We start from the raw sequence: 20,068 nt of genomic DNA on the forward strand, positions 1-20,068 counted from the left end.
TTTTTTTGAAGCTAAGGTCTTCGTAATATGACCCCTGCGCGAGCTGTGACCTTTTTTTTATTTCGAAGAAGAGGAAAGCCTCAGAGGGGGGGCTAGTGCTGAATGGAGAGGGATACCGGATCTTGGGAAATGCGCTAATGTAAGTATCCCACGGTACTCACACAGCTGTTGACCTCCAGAAATGGGGAACTTCGAAGCAGGTAGCCAGAAAAAGGTCAGTGGGTGAGAAAAGGGGGGAGGGCGTGAAACACGTTTTTATTGTTCTCGTAACTCGATATTTATTTCGAAGCAGGGGTCTTCGTAATGCGATCCCTGCGCGAGCTGGGACCTTTTGTTTGATTTCGGAGAAGAGGAAAGCGTCAGAGTGGGTGAGGCAAGTGCTGAATGGAGGGGGATAGCGGATCGTGGGAAATGCCCTAAGGTTGCTATCCCACGGCACTGAGGTTCTCCTGGTGGGGGGAATCGGGGATTTTCGGATTTTTTCACCCGACCATTTTCAGTTCCCCTCGTCGAACTCTTTTCACCGCTAAAATCCACGAATTTGATGTAATTCGTCAACTTGCGTAAAACGGCGCAGCGAGCACTAAACGACTATAGTTCTCTATATTTTTCCGAGTCATCTACCAGCGACGTGCGTGCGACAGTGCATGACGAGAAATTCAAAGTATTCGAGGTATTCGAGGCGGTACTTTTCGCATAACTATTCGAAACCTCGAATATTGAATACTTTCTAATATTCGAGGTATTCGAGTATTCGCGGATACTATTCGCACATCTCTAATTTTTACCCTCCTTCAGTCTATATTGTAACCTTCACATTTTTTGTTTTCATACACACCAGGATTTTCAAATTTGTAATGCAGGCATGCACAAGGTTATATCAAAATCACCATGATTTTATAATTAATGCAGCTATTGCCTTTTCCACTATCATTATCTTATTTTGATGCATTTCAAAACCTCAGCAATATTATCCAAACAACTAAATACATATATTTATCCATGTAAAACATAATGATTCCCCTAACATTTTGGTGTGGAATGTATTATTTTTATTTTGCTGTCTGCTCCAGTGATCAGAGGACTTTGATCAGCAGAAAAAAATTGTAAGCTGCTTTCAATAAATTGTAAATAAATAATATGTTATCAATAGTCTTGAAGTGTACTTTTCCATATTATACTTGTGCTTTTATTGTAATGGCTATGAGGCTAAGATCAGCCTAGTCGAATTGGAGATTGACATGGCCCAGTGTCTTTGTGATTTGTGAGGTTGAAGCAGGAGGAGGGACTCGGGGGATTTGAAATGGAGGGAGTGAGGGATTGAAGGTGGAGTATATGGGAGTCAAAAGCTTGTCTCACTGAGGAAAGTGGTGCAGAATGTGGTTCAATTTGGCCCAATCAAAGTTGACACTTCGTCAATGGTAGTTTTTGGCATTAGGTGACAGTGGTGGGATTCTTAATTTTTTTGACTCTATATTATATCCCTTAGCATGAGATGATTGGTAAGATGCGAAAATTTCAAGAATCTAATTTTTTACGGGTTTCATTGATGGGCGAGAGGTCTTTGTTAGAGTACGGGCATATTTGGATGATAAGAATATTCAACCATTCATAGCATCAGAACACATTTTTATGCACGATGCTTGTGAGGGGGTACTATTAATGTGCTTACTAATGTGTAGAAGTGATTTAATCATGGTGATTGCTAATGACCCTATGTACTCTTCTAGTTCTCCTTTGAAAACTGCAAGTTCAGAATACAAAGGAATAAAGAAGGCACTGGCAGGGTTGTCCTCTGGTCCATGGGAGTGAATAACAGTTACACAATGGAGGCTTCATTTGGTGGTTCACGGCTTGCTGGTCGCCGGTATGGAACTCATTTTTCCACTGCTGATCTTGAAGCAATGGGAAGGCATTTCTGTGATACTCTTCTGGATTTCTGTGATGAGGATCCCAGCAAGGTATAGCAGTAGTTATATTTCATGCTATTTTTTCCTCATTACAGTGACTTCGTTATGGTTTAATTCTCCACTTCTTTACCTTGTGAAATTTGTCCAAAGACCAACATCATCTTGAAAATATAATAATGCTCAAATAAAGTGTTGAGATTTTTGAGCTAAGTAATGAGGTGAGGTGAGGATTTAATTGTAAAATTGCTCCAACACACCTGTGCAGCCATAATTTGTAGACATATTGAAAATTTTCTTTACAATTGTAGCAATAGATTTGCATATTATTACATCCTTAAATGTGGAGGGAGGGAGTCACAGAAAGTTCTTGTAGATTATACTCTTGTATTCCTACTCCTAATCAGCTAATGTGATTTCACCGGTAATTTTAGATTTAAACCAAATGCATGTTGCATACTTTTTCCACGCTGCAAAAACATAGTACATAATGTGAAAGGAGAAATATTGATAATCTGAATACAATTTGATTAGCTTAAATGTGTATCAACTTCCTCTTTTTCTAGTACCTAGCCATTTTTTGAACTTTTTTCTAAATTATTGAGTGTATTATGTACAATCAAAACTACTTCAAAAAAGGAATCATCACTATTAAAATTTATAGAAAAAGTAAAGTAGAAGAGTAATTTGATTTCTTTAACGTGATAATTTTAGTCACATGAATCAATGAGTAATATTTTGTCGTATCATTGCATTTATATTTCATTTTGTATCATGGTAACTATGTATCTTTTTTTATGATGCACAAAGGTTAAGAAAAGACTTAGCTGTTTCACAAAATAAAATATATTTGCGACCGGTTTCTATGATACGCTGTATCGAAACCGGTCGCAAATATATTTTATTTTGTGAAACAGCTAAGTCTTTTCTTAGCCTTTGTGCATCATGAAGGAGTTTCACCATGTTACGCCAACCACCATCGCATTTATCTTTTTTTTGTTATGGTTTAAAATTGACTGTTAATTCATTTGTGGCTTTTGATTTCATGCACACTCTTTGGAAAACAATGATTGGTAAGCATGCATTTTTGTCGACTTAACTAATTGATTTGGCATTAAAACAATATTGTGTAGCAAAATAAACCTCTATACTAATTGCAGTTGTGATGTCTAACTTTTCAGTCATTATTTCATTTTTCTTCCTAGGTTTGATTTTGAAGGAACGCCTGAGAAATAAAATCGTTACCCGACTGCTGGAAGAGGGTTCCAATGCTGATGAACCAACCAACATCATACTATCTGATTATTCAAGGTACTTGCTTATGCAAATTTGAATGCACATTTTGGTCGAGAGAGAAATTAATTTTTTTTCCATTTTTCACACTTGGTAGTCCATTCAAGAAAAACGTTCTGTCTGGATTGCCAATAAGAAAGAGAAGAGTTTTTCAGAGTTATTCTCATGGAATTCTAACATAGTATTAGCAAATTTAAAGTTGCTGGCAGTTTTCCACAAATAGGTACCAATTTTAATTTACTTATATATTAAAATTCCGCGAGATTAGCCCTTAAGCTGTGGCAGTACATGATTTTAGCTACCATCCTCTGCAGGAGAGAACCAAGAAATATTTTGCTCTCAAGCCTGGCAGAGTTTTTTGCAAGGAGTGAACCCTTATAATCTGGGGCAACCCTTCTTTATATCCTACTAACTAATGTGCACTTGTTGTCGGCATGTTAACAGCGTGAAGTGGGAAGGAAAAAATACAAAATGGGCATTATCATAGGAAATTGCGGGAAGTACCCCCTGCCATGAAGGCTGGCCGGGGTGAGTTGAGCCGCATTAGCGATCCCTACCAGGGGCACAGCTAGGCAGGGGCGGATCCAGGATTTCTTTCTGGGAGGGGCACAAGCAAGGCCGCATCCAGGATTTTGTTCAGGGGGGGGGCACAAGGATACCTTGTTATACAAAACTAACGAAATGACAATGGGACCGTATTAAAAATCGAGCATATTTTTAAGGGTCTGGGGGGGGCACGTGCCCCCGTGCCCCCCCCCTGGATCCGCCTATGCAGCTAGGAGTTAAGGCTAGGAGGGGTTTCAGGCTCAAATATTACTGGGGTGTCTGAGGGTATGGCATACCCGCCAGGATAAGCAGTAGATGCGGGGGACTTCCACCAGAAAACATTTAAGATAAATAGTTCAAAATGTTGAGTTTTACGGCCTTCTGAGGGATATTTTGTTTATGCTCACACTATTCTATAAGCAATATTAATCCAATTGAGTAAAATAGATTTAATTTAAAAATTTCAGAGAGCTCTGGGGGGGGGGGAGGTTTACCCCCAACACCCCCCTTGCTGTGCCACTGATCCCTAGAGTGAGGGAAAGTGTGCTTGGCCTCCACCCTGGCAGCTATAAAGATTTTGGGAAACTGTTGCGGGTGGTCAAGAAATGGTGAAACGTTTAAAAACATTTTTCCTGCAGTCAACATACAAAACATTTAAAAATGTTCCCGCAGTCTAAGAGTTAAGCCTGAAACAACTCTCTAGCTTTTGTTCCGCTAGCTTTTTCATTACTTTTATCCCATGGGACCAAATATAGCTCACCTTAAAAATCTATCTTATATTACTTATGCTGTTATGTTCGTAAAGGTCCTTCAGATGTCCTCAATATATCCAGGGAACTGTGAGGTCCACCATCATAATATTAGTTCTGGCCATCAACTTGTTGGAATTGAAGGTGTTCATACAAAACACTTGCACAAATTTAAAAATTTGCCTACATACCTCAAAATTAGTACATATATGTATTCATGTACAATATTGCAATTATTTCTTTTTACACTATGGGGTAGTTTCTCTTAATGAATTCTCATATCGTTTTCTTGTATCCATTATTATTCACTCCATTTAATTATTTTATGAATATGTTATTTATTTTTAATCCATTCACAAAAATTGATTTTTGCCTGGCCAGAGTTCATTGCCCATTTATGAAAAATTTGTTACAGTTCCTTGTTTAGATAAAATTAGTTCCAGTTCTCTGAAATAGAAAGATAATTAAAATGGTTAAGGTAAAATGGTTAAAAATGGTAATTAACCTGGTACATATTCATAAAGTAATATTTTTTGGTTTTTTCCCGGCGAACAATTGCAGTGAAGTTTTCTCGGGTTTCACACCGGGTCAGGTCCTCCATTTCTCCTTCCAACGTTTTGATGAACAACTCGCCCATCGTCTTCAGGGATTCAGGAATCCAATACCAATTCCTCAAATTCTTGGGGTATATGTATATACATAATTCTGAGGTTGAGGGCGGTTCAGCGTCTCCTGATTGGCTGCCAGTCCCCTCGCATTTTTAGGAGGAACGTTGGAAGGAGAAATGGAGGACCTGACCCGGTGTGAAACCCGAGAAAACTTCACTGCTATTCATAAAGTCTTCTGGTTTTCAATGACCAACCTCTTAGGAAACCAGGAGACTTAATGTGTACTTCATAGTGCAAAATTTTTGACAAGTTGGTGGATGGATTCACTTGCATTCCATTTGATTCATAGCATCGGACACTTATTTTACTCTCTTTTTGCATTCAAACAAAAGTGATGATGGTGATACGAGCAGCTCTAGTGAAGATGAAAAGGAGAATATGGTGAAATTAGATGCCCAGGATGATACTCAAGAGGATACACAATCATCTCCAATATCTTCTCATCACAGATTAATGCCAGAGAAAAAATCAACAGTTCCTAAGGTAATCTCTCACTTAATTGATAAGAGGTTTCAATGCCACCATCTTCATGTCTGAAATCGATTTGTCGTCACCTAAAATCTTTCCTCCACTCGATATCTTCCCTCCTAAACCCCTTCCACTTCCTGTTGTAATTACAATATTTACTATTATAGAATTTGTTATACATATAGCCTTTCCCACTAAAATGTAATGTTGAACTCAGTAAGTAAGTAAAAGAAATGCATTGAATTTTTCAAAATCACCTGGGTGTTCATACTTACAGCTTAAATATGTGCTATTTTTGTTAGTTCTCTTAGTGATTTTATAAAAATACTTATATTTTTCATATTCAGCAATTTAAATGAAACATTTTATTAAAATCGAGGACAGATAGCTGGAACAGTGAACCAATGCCAGGTACCAACCTGCATTCAGAACTAACGAAAAAGTAGAACTGAGCCATCCTCATTTTAAAGGATAATTTTTCTTTTGATTCAAATCATTCATTTATTATATGTTTCTGTTTTCATTATGTGATGAAATAATTTGTTTGATTTATTATCGTAGAGTTACTCAAACCTTCTCTCTACATATCAACTCCTGTTAAGTGTCAATTCTAAGCATCTTAATTTTTGTTGCCGAAACTGGTGTGCATATATTTGTAGATTCGTGGCGTTTGTATTGTTTATGCACCTCATTAAATTAGCCTTGCTGCTGTCTGTGGGAAATAGTCTAAATAAACACATGAAATGCATTTTACTGAAATTTTTATGCAAAATATCCTCGGCTGAAGCTCATTGAAAAACTTTAGACCAATAGGTCAAAATCCATTTCAATCATAGGTTAGTGCGTTCTGATAGACCAATTTTCCGGCATTTTTCAGTCACTTTATGAACCATTCATTGGATTATCTGCCCAACGCTTGGTTGACCAATTCCAGCAAGCACTCCCTTTCTCCCCTATCCTACCCTTCTATACCTCAAACAAAGGGATGGGTTGGTCTGGTTTTTCTGTTCCACCAATTCTTGAGGCTAGAACCAAAGTCTGAAGCAAAGTCGAGAAGAATGTGTTCCAAAATAATTTGCCAGAGATACATTTAGAAAAATTTTCCTGAGCATAATTTATATAAACTTCAATGCAATGATTTTATGGAACAATTTGCTTGGTAGATTTCTTGGTGTGTTATTTAGGTAGTTTTCATGATGTCATTAAGAAAATCTTTAATAACTTATTTTGAAAATTAGTGAAATAAAAGTGAAAAACTTGATTAAGATCTAGGGCCATGAGCTGGAACTTGGAACCAATACCAGGAAACAGACTGGAATTGAAAATGTGAAAAAATTAGAACTGACCTATCCTTATTCAAAACAATTAATTTTTCATTGAAATGTGTTCAAAAGTAGAGAAAGAGTGGTACAGAAACAAATGCAAAAATTGCCAAGAAAATGATCAGGAATTGAGTCAAAATCCCAAAATGTCATCTCAAAATAAGTCATTGTCCCAAAATTATCTTTTTGCGCTATCCCCTCCATCAGGATTGAAAATTGAAGCATGTTTGTGTTATAAACTGCTTTGACTGTTTAAGAGAGTCAGAACTAGTTTTTTGAGTTTTTTGAAATGTAACTAATTGATGTGAAAGGTTTGTCTTGCCATACTCCTCTTGAGCATGCACTATTCTGCCATTCATACCATTCTATGCCTTTTGGAGTGAAAATCTCTTTGTCATATTATGTGTGCCTAAGTTTTCAATGCATTTTCCCTGCCAGCCTAGAGTCTTTTGTGTGATTCTTGGTTTGGAAGGCATTGCTCTCATTAAATTTATTAACTGAGGATAAATCCTCCCCTTAAGTTGGTGAGGAGACAGTCAAGTGAATCTGTCTCTGCATGGTACAACCAGGGAAGAACAGGGATCGTCGCTAGCGGAAATGCAGCTCAGAGACCCACCCTGTCAGTGACTCAGGCAACCCTGGAGCCTCCAGCCGATAGCAATGCCTCCGTTGCAGCGGTGGAGGAAGGCTCTGGTGAGCAGCCTGAGTCCCTTCCTAACATCAATCGTGGCTCCAGCAATCCATCTGGGGCTGGCTCTCAGGGAAACCACCATCCGTTGCTTTGGGCACGCAAAATGGCAGCCAGAGGATCAGAGGGCCAGCTGCGTCCCACTCCCAATTCATGTGTGACAGCCATCACTAAAGGTAATGATAAATGTCAGACCCTTCTTAACAAATGTCCAACGTAAATGCTCCACACAGAGGGGACGGAAGAGTCCCTTGGGACTCAGTCCTTCATTCATGCTAAGGAGAGAACTCCACCGTCTCAAAAGAGTTAAGGAAGTTAAAAAGGAGCCTCGAGAATATTCATAAGGGTACTTTTTTTGTTGATAAAACCACTTATTACATTTGCAAAACATGACAACCTCTGAAGCAGCTGCTGTAAAGTCAATACTTATGAAGATGGCTTAAAAGGCATATCAACCAAACTTAGTTCTCTGAAGGTGGAAGACCTAAGCAAGTTCCGACTACTGACGTGAACCCTGGCTTAAAAGACAAAAAATTAATGGCTTCTAGTCAATGGAGACAGAGAAGTTTATGTTGGAGTTGGGAGAATTACAGAAGTTACTACAAAAGCAAAATTCCCAGGGTTCAGTAGACATAATTAAAGCAATGCAGGAGCTCAAATTTTCTGAGACATCGTTTGTATCTAAGTGCCTTTAAGCAATTTGGACCCCCTCTTCAAATGTGGACTCAGAAAGATTTCTTTCTTGCTATAGCACTGTGTTAACAGATAAGAGAACTAATCTGAAAGAAGACAATTTGGTCGCAATAGCAATACTTCATTTGAAATCACAGACATTTAAAAGTAATTTTTCTCTCTATGTAAGCTGGATATATGGATACACGAAGGATAAAATGTGTAAAATAGGTGAAATCAGTCAATACTCCATTTATGTCATTGCTTAAATTATCCCCGGTCAATAATATCCTAAATTTAGGGCATTGGGTGGGCCACTGAAAGCATGGCTCTCAATCAACATAATATATTTTGCCGTTAAAATAACACCAATTTCAAGGCAAAATAACATCGCTTTTGTAAAAATATATCACCAATAATGACTATAAAATAACCTCACCTTTTGCATATCCCTACCAATGAGTGAATGATACAGTAAAACCTCTATGTAGTGAACCTCTTTACATCATAAACCTCCATACATCATATCACCCCTACGGTCCCGTCTGATTTACATGTAAATTTTTAGGCAAACCTCTTTGTAGTGAACCTCTTTATATCGAAAAACCTCCACATATCATACCAAGGAGATGCCCCCGAGACGGCCTAACTACCTCTGCAAAACGTACCGAGACAACAAGAGATCATTAATGCAGCTGTGATTACGTACATGGAATGACATTTTCAGCAATGTTTCACTCTTTTTTTTCTTATATGCCTTATTATGCTGTAATTTTCACGTTAATCATTAGTTGTGGCCATTTTGTTCAGTATGAGAGCGTACCTAGCAGTAGATAAGAAAAAAGGTATCCGACTATCCCAATCATTTAAAGTGACTGTTGAATTGAGAAAGATCAAATCACTTTCTCTCGAATCATAGTAAAAATCATGCGATAGCGTTCGCTTTCTGTAAATATTAAATAATAAATATGTATATGTTCACTGATGCATGCATGTGTGTTTAAACACATAAATATAATGGCTTAAAAGACAGTAGCACCATTCATTTCCCAGGGATATGAAAAAATGGTGCCTACCACTAAAACCTCTCTATAGTGAACCTCCATACATCAAATTGCCCAAATTTTGGTCCCCTCCATTACGATGTAAAGAGGTTTTACTGTATATGTAATAATAATTATTAATATAAATTTTATTTCTCTCAAGATATGATAATGTGAATAGGATATTCATGCTATAGTTTAAACTGAAAGCAAAAAGTATTGATAAATAAATTTTTTTTTAATGAAATTTCAATTTGAACCCTTTCTATATTTAAGGGCTCAAAGATGGACAGACCAAGCAGATAAGGATGCCACCAGAGTTAATTGTAACTCAAGCTCAGGTAAAATATTGACTCTGACTTTGTCTACTCATTGTCAATATTGTCTGTGACTTTTATCAGAAATTAGTATTGAATCTGTTGTTTATACTTCAGAAAATGTAATTTAGTTTCAAATTTTCATATTTTAAAAATAATTGAATGAACAATTCTAATTAATGTTTATTTTGCTAATCTCATTCCTTCTGATTCATCTGTTTATTCAATCTTTTTATTGAGAATTCGTATGCATTTGAAACTATTTGTATATGTAGATCCATGGCTGGATTGCAAGAGGATGCTCATGAAATTAAATTTTTAATAGTCATCAGGAATAGAAAACCTTCAATTTTGGAATAAATGGATATTGAAAAATTAAAGCTAAATTGTATAACATTTAATATTCTTTGTATTACTTATTTTTCAGGTGTATGAAGGACAATTATCAATTGATCTCATTGAGACAGTAGAAATAAAAGAAATAAAGAGTAAGTTGAGATTATCGTGCTAATTCCTGCAATTTAGATGCTCATTTTACCCGCCATGGACTGCTCATGACTCTTGCTTGCAGGTGAGGAGTCATCCAAGTTACCTCAAAATTTACTTGTTCCGGGAAGTAAAATATCTGAAGACAGGCCCAGAATAACGAGGTCACTCAGCCAGAGAGGACAGCTAGCAAGCAGGTATATTTATCATGCATATCTGCTACATATGCATAATAATAATAATAATAATATTTATTTGCCTGGAGATCTTGGTACATACATGTTCCATGATACACGGCACGTCAATGTTTAGTTACAAAAAAAGACATTTAAGGAAATAATGATAAACATTACCCATACAGAACATATTTACATAGTTAAATATTCGTCAATAGAATAAAATAAATGTATCAAAAAGAACTCCTTCACCTTAAATTTAAAACTAGACATTTTTTCCAAGCTCTTAATGTTTATAGGAAGCTTGTTGTATAGTAGTAGTCCCATGTTAAGGGGGGAAAGGCTAGTTTTACTGGTTCTGATGAACTTTACATGTAAATTGCTAGAGTTCCTGGTGTAGTGGTCGTGAATACTATCGTTGGTAGCATACAAACCAAGATTGCGTTTAGCACAGATGATTGCACTAACATGTAAACACACGGAATTGGGAGAATGGAGAGTTTCTTGAAAAGAGGGCGACATGGAGCTCTAAGGGTTACACTACACATCAATCTCACTATCTTCTTTTGTATTTTAAAAACAACATGAGCACAGGGAAAAGGGCCCCAAAAAAGGATGCTATAAATAACGTGGGAATAGAATTCACGGTAATAGATTGAGATTAGCACTTTATTGTTAACTGTTAACCTAATCGAGCGAACCAAAAAGCACACTGCACAGAGTTTTTGTACGTAGACTGGAAACATGGCTGTCCCAACTTAGACTGCTATCAAGGGTAACCCCCAGGAAGGAGGCTTTGTTGCTCCGGGGAATCATTGTACCGTCAAGAGACACTGAAATGTCTGGTGAAGGCTTATTTTTGTTAACAAAATGGATTAGATTTGTTTTTTCTTTATTAAGAAGAAGAAAATTGTTATTGCTCCATTCTTGTAAGAGGTTGACAATACTGTTAGCCCGTGACACCAGGCTATCAATTGAAGAGGCTGACACCAAGACATTTGTGTCATCAGCATACTGTATGGGGAGTGTATTTGGCATGGAATGCAGCAGCTTTGGGATGTCATTTATGTATATTAGGAAGAGCACTGGACCCAGAACCGATCCCTGAGGAACTCCACAGGAAATTGTTTTTTTGGGTGATATATGAGGTGTTCCTTCTTTATTTACATAAACACTCTGTTTGTTATTTAGATGTAATGATTGTAAAGTGGCGATCAACCTAGGAAACTGAAAACTAGTATGTCTAAACTAAATATTCATGAACATTTAAGCACATATCATACCTAAAATCTAACTTTGAAAATTAATTCTGCAAAAAAATCTCCCACGCGTGCCTTGAGCCATCCAGCGACTGCATTTTTGAGCTCTTCATCATCCTCAAATTGCTGGGAGACAAGCAATGCATAAACCTATTCCCGAACAAATCCTTCATTCATAATATTTGGGCCATACACAGCACAAAGTTCCGTATGAATTGCTGGTGCCAAACATTGTTCAGCTGTGAAAAAACAAATAACAGCATGCACTTCACACTTAGTGGGATTTTCTATTGTAGTACACATTATGACAAGCAATCAAAAAACAACTAATGCTCAGACGACCTTCACCCTTCAACGACTGTACTCTGACTGACCTGCCTTGTGCGCTGATGCAGCACTACCCCCTCCACTTTACACTCTGCGAGCAAACGGAGGTTACTGTGCGAATAGCCCTCATATTTGCTAGCATGAATGGTATACATCCTTGCTTGTGATGCTTGTCAAGTCTTTCATTCGTGCCCGATTCATTTTTCTATAAAAAACACATTTGACATATAAACAGCAGACTCCCGATTATCTAGCTGCGGTTTATCGGGGTTGCAGATTATCCGTGCATAATTTTCACTCTCACTCAATTTTTTCTGCAATCTTTATTTTTTTTAAATCTGTTGAAAAACATCAGAATTACTGCATTAATGCTAGGATACACCAGGCTTATTATTTCTGTTAGAATCCCCTTTGTTAAACGGAAGCGATCGTGCACTAGCTGCATTCACGGGAGCACCGTGTTCCTGTTTTCCGAGCCTCGCAGTGCACGACCATGATCTGTGATTACAGATACACGTCCCAGAGCAGTTGCAACCTTGGCAGCTTGTGTGAGACGTGACTACGAGGCATGGTGCCTAACAGTGTAGTTTCTGACGTGGAGCAGTGGTTTTGAAGCGTTCGTGCAAACCACTTTTCTGTATCTGTGATCACGCAGCCACGGATGTGTGGTTTTCAAAACCAGGCCTTACATGGAGCATTAATAATACAAGTACAACCATGTTATCGCCACTAAGAAGTTTGCAAACTGGCAGAGAAACCTCTCATTGAGTCCGAGAAGCACTCTAAAATAGCATTATAATGGCATGAATAATAATATACTGTTTGGTGTATGTAAATTCTGAGCATTACAAGACATTTAACTGAAAGTTTGGGTTATCCGTGTTTTCCGATTATTCATGCCATCTCTCTCCATCGTTAGCCTGGATGATCGGGAGTGAACCGTAGGTGAATAAAAAAGTTTGCATGCCAACAATACTGTCAATTGCCCACTGCTATTTGCTTTCTCTCCAGGTATTATTTTTCATTCTTCCTTCCACTTTCCTTCTCCCACAATTTATCCTTTCTCACTCATCATGCCACTAGTTTCTGTCTCTTTTGCCCATTCCCTTTCCCCATATATCAATAGATTATTGATTTTATCTCTGGTTTAGTATTGCTATCATTCGACTTATAAATTTATGTATCTTTTAAATTATATTAGTATCTGGTACACATGGGCAGATTCAGCATCGAAGTTGGGGGAGAGGGTCATAACCTGGGTCCGGGGAGTATGGAGTTCCCCTCAGGAGATAAAGGATGTTCTCCTTTGTAAATCTTTTTGGGGGGATCGCTTCGATCTATGATAAATACCACTCACACTTCTCTCATGCATGGGACTTGTAGCCATGCATTTGCATGTACACTCCCTCTACTCCTTTACAAGGACACAAAAATATTAAACTAAAAAAAATTTCAAAATTTTGATAAAATTTGGTGGGAGTCATGACCCCTGTCACCCCCCCCCCCCCACTCTAAATTCACCCCTGCTGGTACCTAGGGATAGTCCTATAGTTACATCATGGTAAAACTTTAATTTAACATGGATTTGCTTTTTTATTTTGCTTTCAAATGGTTGTGGCTTATGCACAAGGTACATACTCAAGAATTCTTCTTGGGATTGCCACTCTTTTATTACTATCAATGTTTTTGGTCGCTACTTATTGCTAATTTGTCAAGGCTTATGTCTTGTGGTAAGCCCAGAAATACTTTGCAACAATTACTGGCTCAGGAAGAGTGAATTAATATGTTTACTCTCATTTCAGGTCTTTTTCGGAACCAAAAAATAGGTTCCCTAATGGCAGAGCTCAGAGCATATCTTCAAATGAAATGAGTGTTGAATCTTCTGCACGTTATTCTTTTTTGTGGCAAAAGCTCTGGCCTGGTTCGGGATTGCCACCCTCATGCAGGCCATTTGTCGAGAGAAGAGAGTCGCAGCCTGTGTCGCTTAGCAGGAAAGCATCACTCATTGGAAGGAATGAGGAGTCAAAGGCAAAGAAAGGTTCCAAAGAATTACAGGCTCCTGCTAGTGCCAAGCCATTAAAGTCCAAGTCAAAGAAGCCTGTATCCAACAAGGATTGGGACGTCCCCACTGCTGTTGAGGAGGGGGACGATGAAGACGACGACAGTGACCTTGATGACCCTGATGAATCATATCGTCAGAAGAAAACGCGGCGGCAAAAGCATAAGAGAAAACTGTGGCGCGTTGGGTTCCAGAAGAAAAACAAGGATGACAGTGCTCTCGGAAAGGTAGTTCGGGCTGTGAAGAGCAGTCCGATGCGCAAGGATGAGCAGCCAGTCGCGTTGAGCAAACCCAGCAGGCAAAAGATTGATCGACCAAAGACACCAAAGCCTGGCGGAGTGTCTTACGATCCTCCGAAAAAGTTAACCTCTCGATCCCTATCACTGGTTCCTGTCATGAACGACCAGTGGAAGACTAAGGTGAAATTCAAGGCTGGTGGGTTGGCAGTCACTGCGGTGCAGTGTGGTTTCGCTGGCGATGGTGTCGTAGCCGATGAGAGTGAGCTGGGAGAGGATGAAGAAGTCGTAGGCTTGGAGAGGACTGATAGGGAGGATACAGTAGCTGGAGAACACAAGAGGAAGAAGCGGAGAAAGAAAAAGAAAAGAAAGGCTGGGTCGATAAAAAGCTCAAAGAAAATATCAGAAATCACAGAAGCAGAGAAGTGAAAATTACGTGAAGGGATTTTAGGAAATTCAATTTTTCTGCACTAGTATTTTATAATGATGTGCCGAAGTCTAGTGTCCGAGGTCCGGTGGGCATTTTTTGTTTTGTGTTTGGTTAAGTGAGTGAAATGTTTGACTGGCCTTATATAGAGTTTTTGAAGTTTGAAGCGGGAGTTTTTAACAACGTTTGATTGTCAATAAGTTTATGTACTGTTTCAATAGGATATGAAATTTTGTATTCAAAATATAGGAATTTTGTTACATTTAATGTGGTTTTTTTATTGTTTTTGATTCTTAGTTTTCGTGAACATGTCGTTATCAGTCCCCATTACTCTGCAAATGCAGTCTTGTTTTTGTCTCTTTGTGTAGAGTAGAAAAATTAGGGAGGGATTTCCTCATCAAGTTATGGCAAATAACATATACGTACCGTATTTGTCTGAATGTAGTCCCCCCCCTTTTTGTCCAAAAATGCCCGTAGAAAAAGTTAAGGGGGGACTATATTCAAACCCATTTTTTAAATTTTTTCCCGAAACTCAAGCCTCAAAATTAGGGGGGGGGGGGGACTATATTCAGAGGAATACAGTACCTATATAGTGGATCAGCTCATCTCAGGGAACCCTTTTTTCCTTAGTCTGTGGTATGAATATCATCATAATTGATTACTATACCATTTTTCCGAACTGACGGCGGCTGGGTGGAAAATAGAAACTAGCCAATGAGAAACACTGCCCCTTCCACCTCTCCGTTCCCCTCGATCCCCTTCCCATTTCCCCTCCGCTCACCTCCATCCGGCTGATCGGCGTTGCCAGCCTAGGGAATAACGGTACTTTCGGGGGCGGCAGAATGAGCGCTGTACGATCTCATAAGATTTTGGCAACACTGCTAGCTGGAGAGCGATGTGCACTGCACGGAGTTCGGAGAGAGACTGCGGGTTCTTCCACACTTTCTCCTGTCGCTCTTCTGTGATTGGCTAGAAGAGTGGGTGGGTTTCGAGCACGCTCAAGGTCAGCCGCCGTCAGTTCAGAAAAATGGTATAGTTCATAAAATATTTTTAATAATCAATACAACTCAACATCTACTTCTCTTTTAAATGTTCAAATAATTCCAAATGGCATGTGGTGCATGGTAATTTGTACTAGAGATGTAAGTGTGCTGGGATATCAGCTGGTGTTCCTATTATTCTGCAAGGTGTTACACATTGTCAACCTGAAAAAAAAAACAAATTAATGATATTTGGGAAAAAAGAAGTTACACAGACCTTGTCAGAAAAAAATCAATTGTTATAAATATACAAGAAAAATCTCAAACAATCACAGGTTATTGGTTGCATATCAGAATACAATATCACCCGTGTTATGGGTGAAAAATTTACCTATAGAATATAATGCATGAAATGCTAGCCATTAGTGAAACATGCTTGAATTTAGATAAACAGGTCATTCTGACTGAGATGGGTAGATGGTTAAATAGCCTGATTCCTGAATTAGGCAGGGAAGATTGGGTTGTGGTTTATCAACATTGGTTCGTCATTGTAGTATCATGAGAGCCCTATTAAAAATTTTATTTGCCTCATTTTATGGGAAGGCATATCTGGAGATCATGACCTGTGGAAGGTTCAAACTTCAAATGGGAAACCCATTGCGAAGCAGAATGACGTTCTTCACATTAATCTATTTTGAGGATGCTATCGTCGCTCTCATGATCTTCAGGGCCATAAATGCATCCATCAAGCGGCAAAGAAGTCCAGAAGCGCCAACTTTCACAGCTAGTTTCTAACTATTCTGATCTCTTACAACTTCAATTACTCATCTGTCTGCCATGAATTATCATTGTTTGAAATTTTCAATGATTTTTAAATTTCTCCTAATTCTTGATTGCATCATTCAACATCAGAGTTTTGTGGAATCAAAGTTAAGTAAGGATGTTCACATTTCTTTTGCAATCAAAAGGAATTATACTGGTCACCTTGTAACCAAATGGGCTGTAAACAAAAATTCTCCTCGGCTGCCAGAAAGAATGATGATTGACCTGAAAACCACTCTTTCTGAGCAAGATGGGATCGAGTCTTTCCATCTAGGAGGGTTCTTATCAGGTAAGCGATGAGGAGAATGTAACCTGACATGATCAATCTTGCATTTTAAGCTCTTAATTGCCAAAACATAGGAAATTAATTTCAAAATCAAAAGTTGGCTATTCTACTCTTACCAAAAAACATTTCCTCTAATTGTTCTCATTAATTTTTAATCTGAATGCAATCCCATCTATTCAGCTGCCAATTTGTATTTCTTATTAAAAAGGGAATGTATCTGATTTGCATTTAATTGTGCTTAAATGTTTCATGTCTCTTGGAAAGCTTTTGAGGCCTGGTTACACGGTGCATTAACCCGTACGGGTTAATGTATGAATGCGTGTCTGTTTGCATGTCTGAATTCATGGACGTTTGCGTGAACGAGGAGCATGAATGAGCGGTCACGGGTTACACGGTACATGCGTTCGCACAAGTTTTCACACATTTTCTCGTAACGCGAGGCGTTTAGTTTTTGTTTATTCCCTTTACAGTGCGCAAAATTTAAATGTGAAAACAGTATCATTAGGTAGGAAGCAGACGATACCTACCAGAAAATAATTCCCTTTTCGTTGTCTCCAGTAGGACCAGGAAATTTCACGCACTGGTAATATATTTGCGCTGCCGTGTAAACAGTGGTTTTCATTGTAGTTGCCGAAGTTGTTTCATTTCTTGCCAGTAATATTTATTTATGTTTAATATTTATCGTTATCGCTCGCTTAATGCTATATGTCAATAGCACTCTATTTATTTCAAACCGTTATCAAAGTTAATACTTAGGCTGAAAATTTGTAGACGCATCTTGTTTTTTAAGCCGTGTTTACTAGACATTTTTCTGTCATCTGTTTCACTGAGTGTAGATGATGTATGAGAGTAGATATTTTTAATACTTTGTTCTACTTTTGTCCGGGACGGTCATAAAGTTAAGAAGATATTTGCTGTAGATGGAAAAGATGTTGGTTTAGAGGTCTTGTCGATTTATGAACTTGCGTAATGTGAGTCGTATTTATGTGGTGGGCCAGCGCATTCCCACCTCGGACGTATAAAAGGTAGAATTGTCGTTAATTCGTATGATATAAATTATGTTTAAATGTGTTCTATAAGTCGTATGATAGCCGTTGTATTTCACAAATGTCGTGTTGAAAACTCTGTGACAACCTCATCGATTGTTTTGTTCCGGCATAATAGAGCCAATAAGATACCATAGGCATAAACTTGGTATGTCCGGCATACATACAGGGATAATCTATACGAATATTAGTGTAGATGCAAATGGTGAGTTTGTGGTAGGATTCAAGCACTTACGATACAGTACAAATGAACAAATACGCGTAAAGAGTTACTGAATAGCCAAGACGGCCGTGGAATAGCCCTGCAGATAACAACTAAATGTGTCGTTTCCCACCAGGTGGCTCTGTTATCAACTTGTGCGAATGCATGAACGAAATTAGAACAGGTTCTATTTTCCGTTCACGCGTTCATGCATTTGTACATTTTGGGGTGGTTACACGGTGAATTTTTCCGTTCATTCTCGCGTTCATACATTTAGACATTAACCCGTACGGGTTAATGCACCGTGTAACCCGTAAGGCCTTTTTCTCCCGTTCGGATGGGAGAAAACTCGCTCCGATGGGTAGTATGAAAAATTTCTAAGGCGAATCTGATATTGGAGCTTGATTTATCGAAAAATTAACCGCGTGCAATTTTAAAATGTTTTTAATTTTATGTCAAATTCATCCATGCAAATATTTTCTAAATTAAATGCATAATAACCTCATTATGACTTACTAAAGTCGGGACTACATTTTTGACCGCGCGCAGTGATTCCTCGCTTGCAAGCGGCTGCAAGGCTAAATCCAAGTGCCCGTAAATTTTGCTTGTCACCATGTAAATTCTTCATTTCGTATCAATTACAACCTCACCAAAGTTGAAAATTAAGAGTATATTTCTAATGTGAATACAGCTTTTGCTCGCTGCTTGCAGATTTGTGCAAACATCTTTTGTGCCAAAATTGTGTTATTGTCAATGTGACAACTCCCGTAAATCATGCTGATAATCACAGTGCCAGTGGTTGCAATGTACAAAAATATCGGCTAAGAGTTGTAATTATCAGTGCTCCATCGTGATTGAATTGTAAGCAGTGTTATTACCATATCGATTAATGTCTGACAGCAATGTAAACATTGTCAGTGGCGTGTTCACCTCCGTTGTTCATCGGATAGGTACATTGACATTTCACGATCAAGCTATCAAGATCAAAGCTGTGTGTGAAGTTTCTTTTTCTGGTATATTAACGAAAAATAGTCAGAAAAGTCACCTGTGCCTCTTTCGTGGGCTAATTTCTGGCTTTAAATCAGTGAATTGATCAATGAGTGATTGTAAGTTGTTCGTGATGAATAAAAGAGTGGAAGTGATTTCCAGTTTTTTTATATTTTATTTGCCTATGTCTCACTTTATATTTACGGTGTGTGCTAGTACTTAGTTTGTGGATATTCATTTATTATTGAAGTACATTTATAGCTTCTGTATGTGTTGACAGCGGAACCGATTCGCGATCTCATGTTGTGTGCACACGGTTATGCTGAGCAGTCGTATTCGTGAAACCAATGAAATGGTGAAACTCTATTACATTGTCGTGGAATAAGTTCTTTTAACAATAAGGGCATGTCTTGTGTTTCATTAACTATCTGTTGCTTTTCATAGGTAACTGTTTAGAAGTTATTTTCCATTATTTAAAGTGCTTTTCTTGCGCTCTCTGAATTAGCATTAGCTTTCTAAACCCCGCTACTTACACGAAAAGAATTCAGAGCTACAGATAATTGTTATTTCATAGTATTGCGGTGTTTTTGTCTGCTATTGAGGGTGATGGATTTTCAGCAGGAAGAGAATCGGACCATCGAAGGACGGATAGGACAACCTTCTCCGCTAATGCGGCCGGAAATCTTCCTCCCTCGCCTCAAACGGTTTATTAATATCCCGCAACAATTTCTCACTGGTGTTAATTGCCCCACTTCTCTTAAATGCACCTCATATACTAGCAATAATATTCTATGGTTTGAAAGAAAACGCGCCATATTGAGAAAATACAACAAAACACTGTCGAGATACGCACTTTCTCCATGGGAGAAAGAGATACGTCGGGCTCTTGAGGGGGACGTAACTGAAGCGCCCGTCTGGGGCGCCAAAGGCGCTTGAGGGGGCTTACGGACTTGGGTCGAGAGACTAGTACTCTCCCAGGCGACAAATAGTCTCCTTTCTCCGGCGGGGCGCCCTAGAGACTTGGGGCGGGCGACAACTCTCGCGCAGGCGCTTCACGAATCTCCTTTCTCCCATTTTCGGGAGAGAACAGAGTTACAGACTT

General features: G+C 38.5%; 1 protein-coding gene across 1 annotated transcript in view; it reads left to right on the forward strand.

Annotated features, from left to right (window-relative positions):
- The window catches only part of LOC124163051 (cytosolic carboxypeptidase 2-like), a 29,407-nt gene extending 14,497 nt beyond the window's left edge, over positions 1-14,910 (forward strand). Inside the window, exons 11-18 of the mRNA XM_046539835.1 lie at positions 1,731-1,961; positions 3,127-3,218; positions 5,496-5,646; positions 7,475-7,817; positions 9,633-9,697; positions 10,101-10,161; positions 10,245-10,356; positions 13,724-14,910. Of these exons, the coding sequence (XP_046395791.1) occupies positions 1,731-1,961; positions 3,127-3,218; positions 5,496-5,646; positions 7,475-7,817; positions 9,633-9,697; positions 10,101-10,161; positions 10,245-10,356; positions 13,724-14,645 (1,977 nt within the window). The 3' untranslated portion in view covers positions 14,646-14,910. The remainder of the gene's footprint in view (positions 1-1,730; positions 1,962-3,126; positions 3,219-5,495; positions 5,647-7,474; positions 7,818-9,632; positions 9,698-10,100; positions 10,162-10,244; positions 10,357-13,723) is intronic.
- The last annotated feature ends 5,158 nt before the right edge of the window (positions 14,911-20,068 follow it).

Source organism: Ischnura elegans, chromosome 7 (genome assembly GCF_921293095.1).
Source record: "Ischnura elegans chromosome 7, ioIscEleg1.1, whole genome shotgun sequence".
NCBI lineage: Eukaryota > Metazoa > Arthropoda > Insecta > Odonata > Coenagrionidae > Ischnura > Ischnura elegans.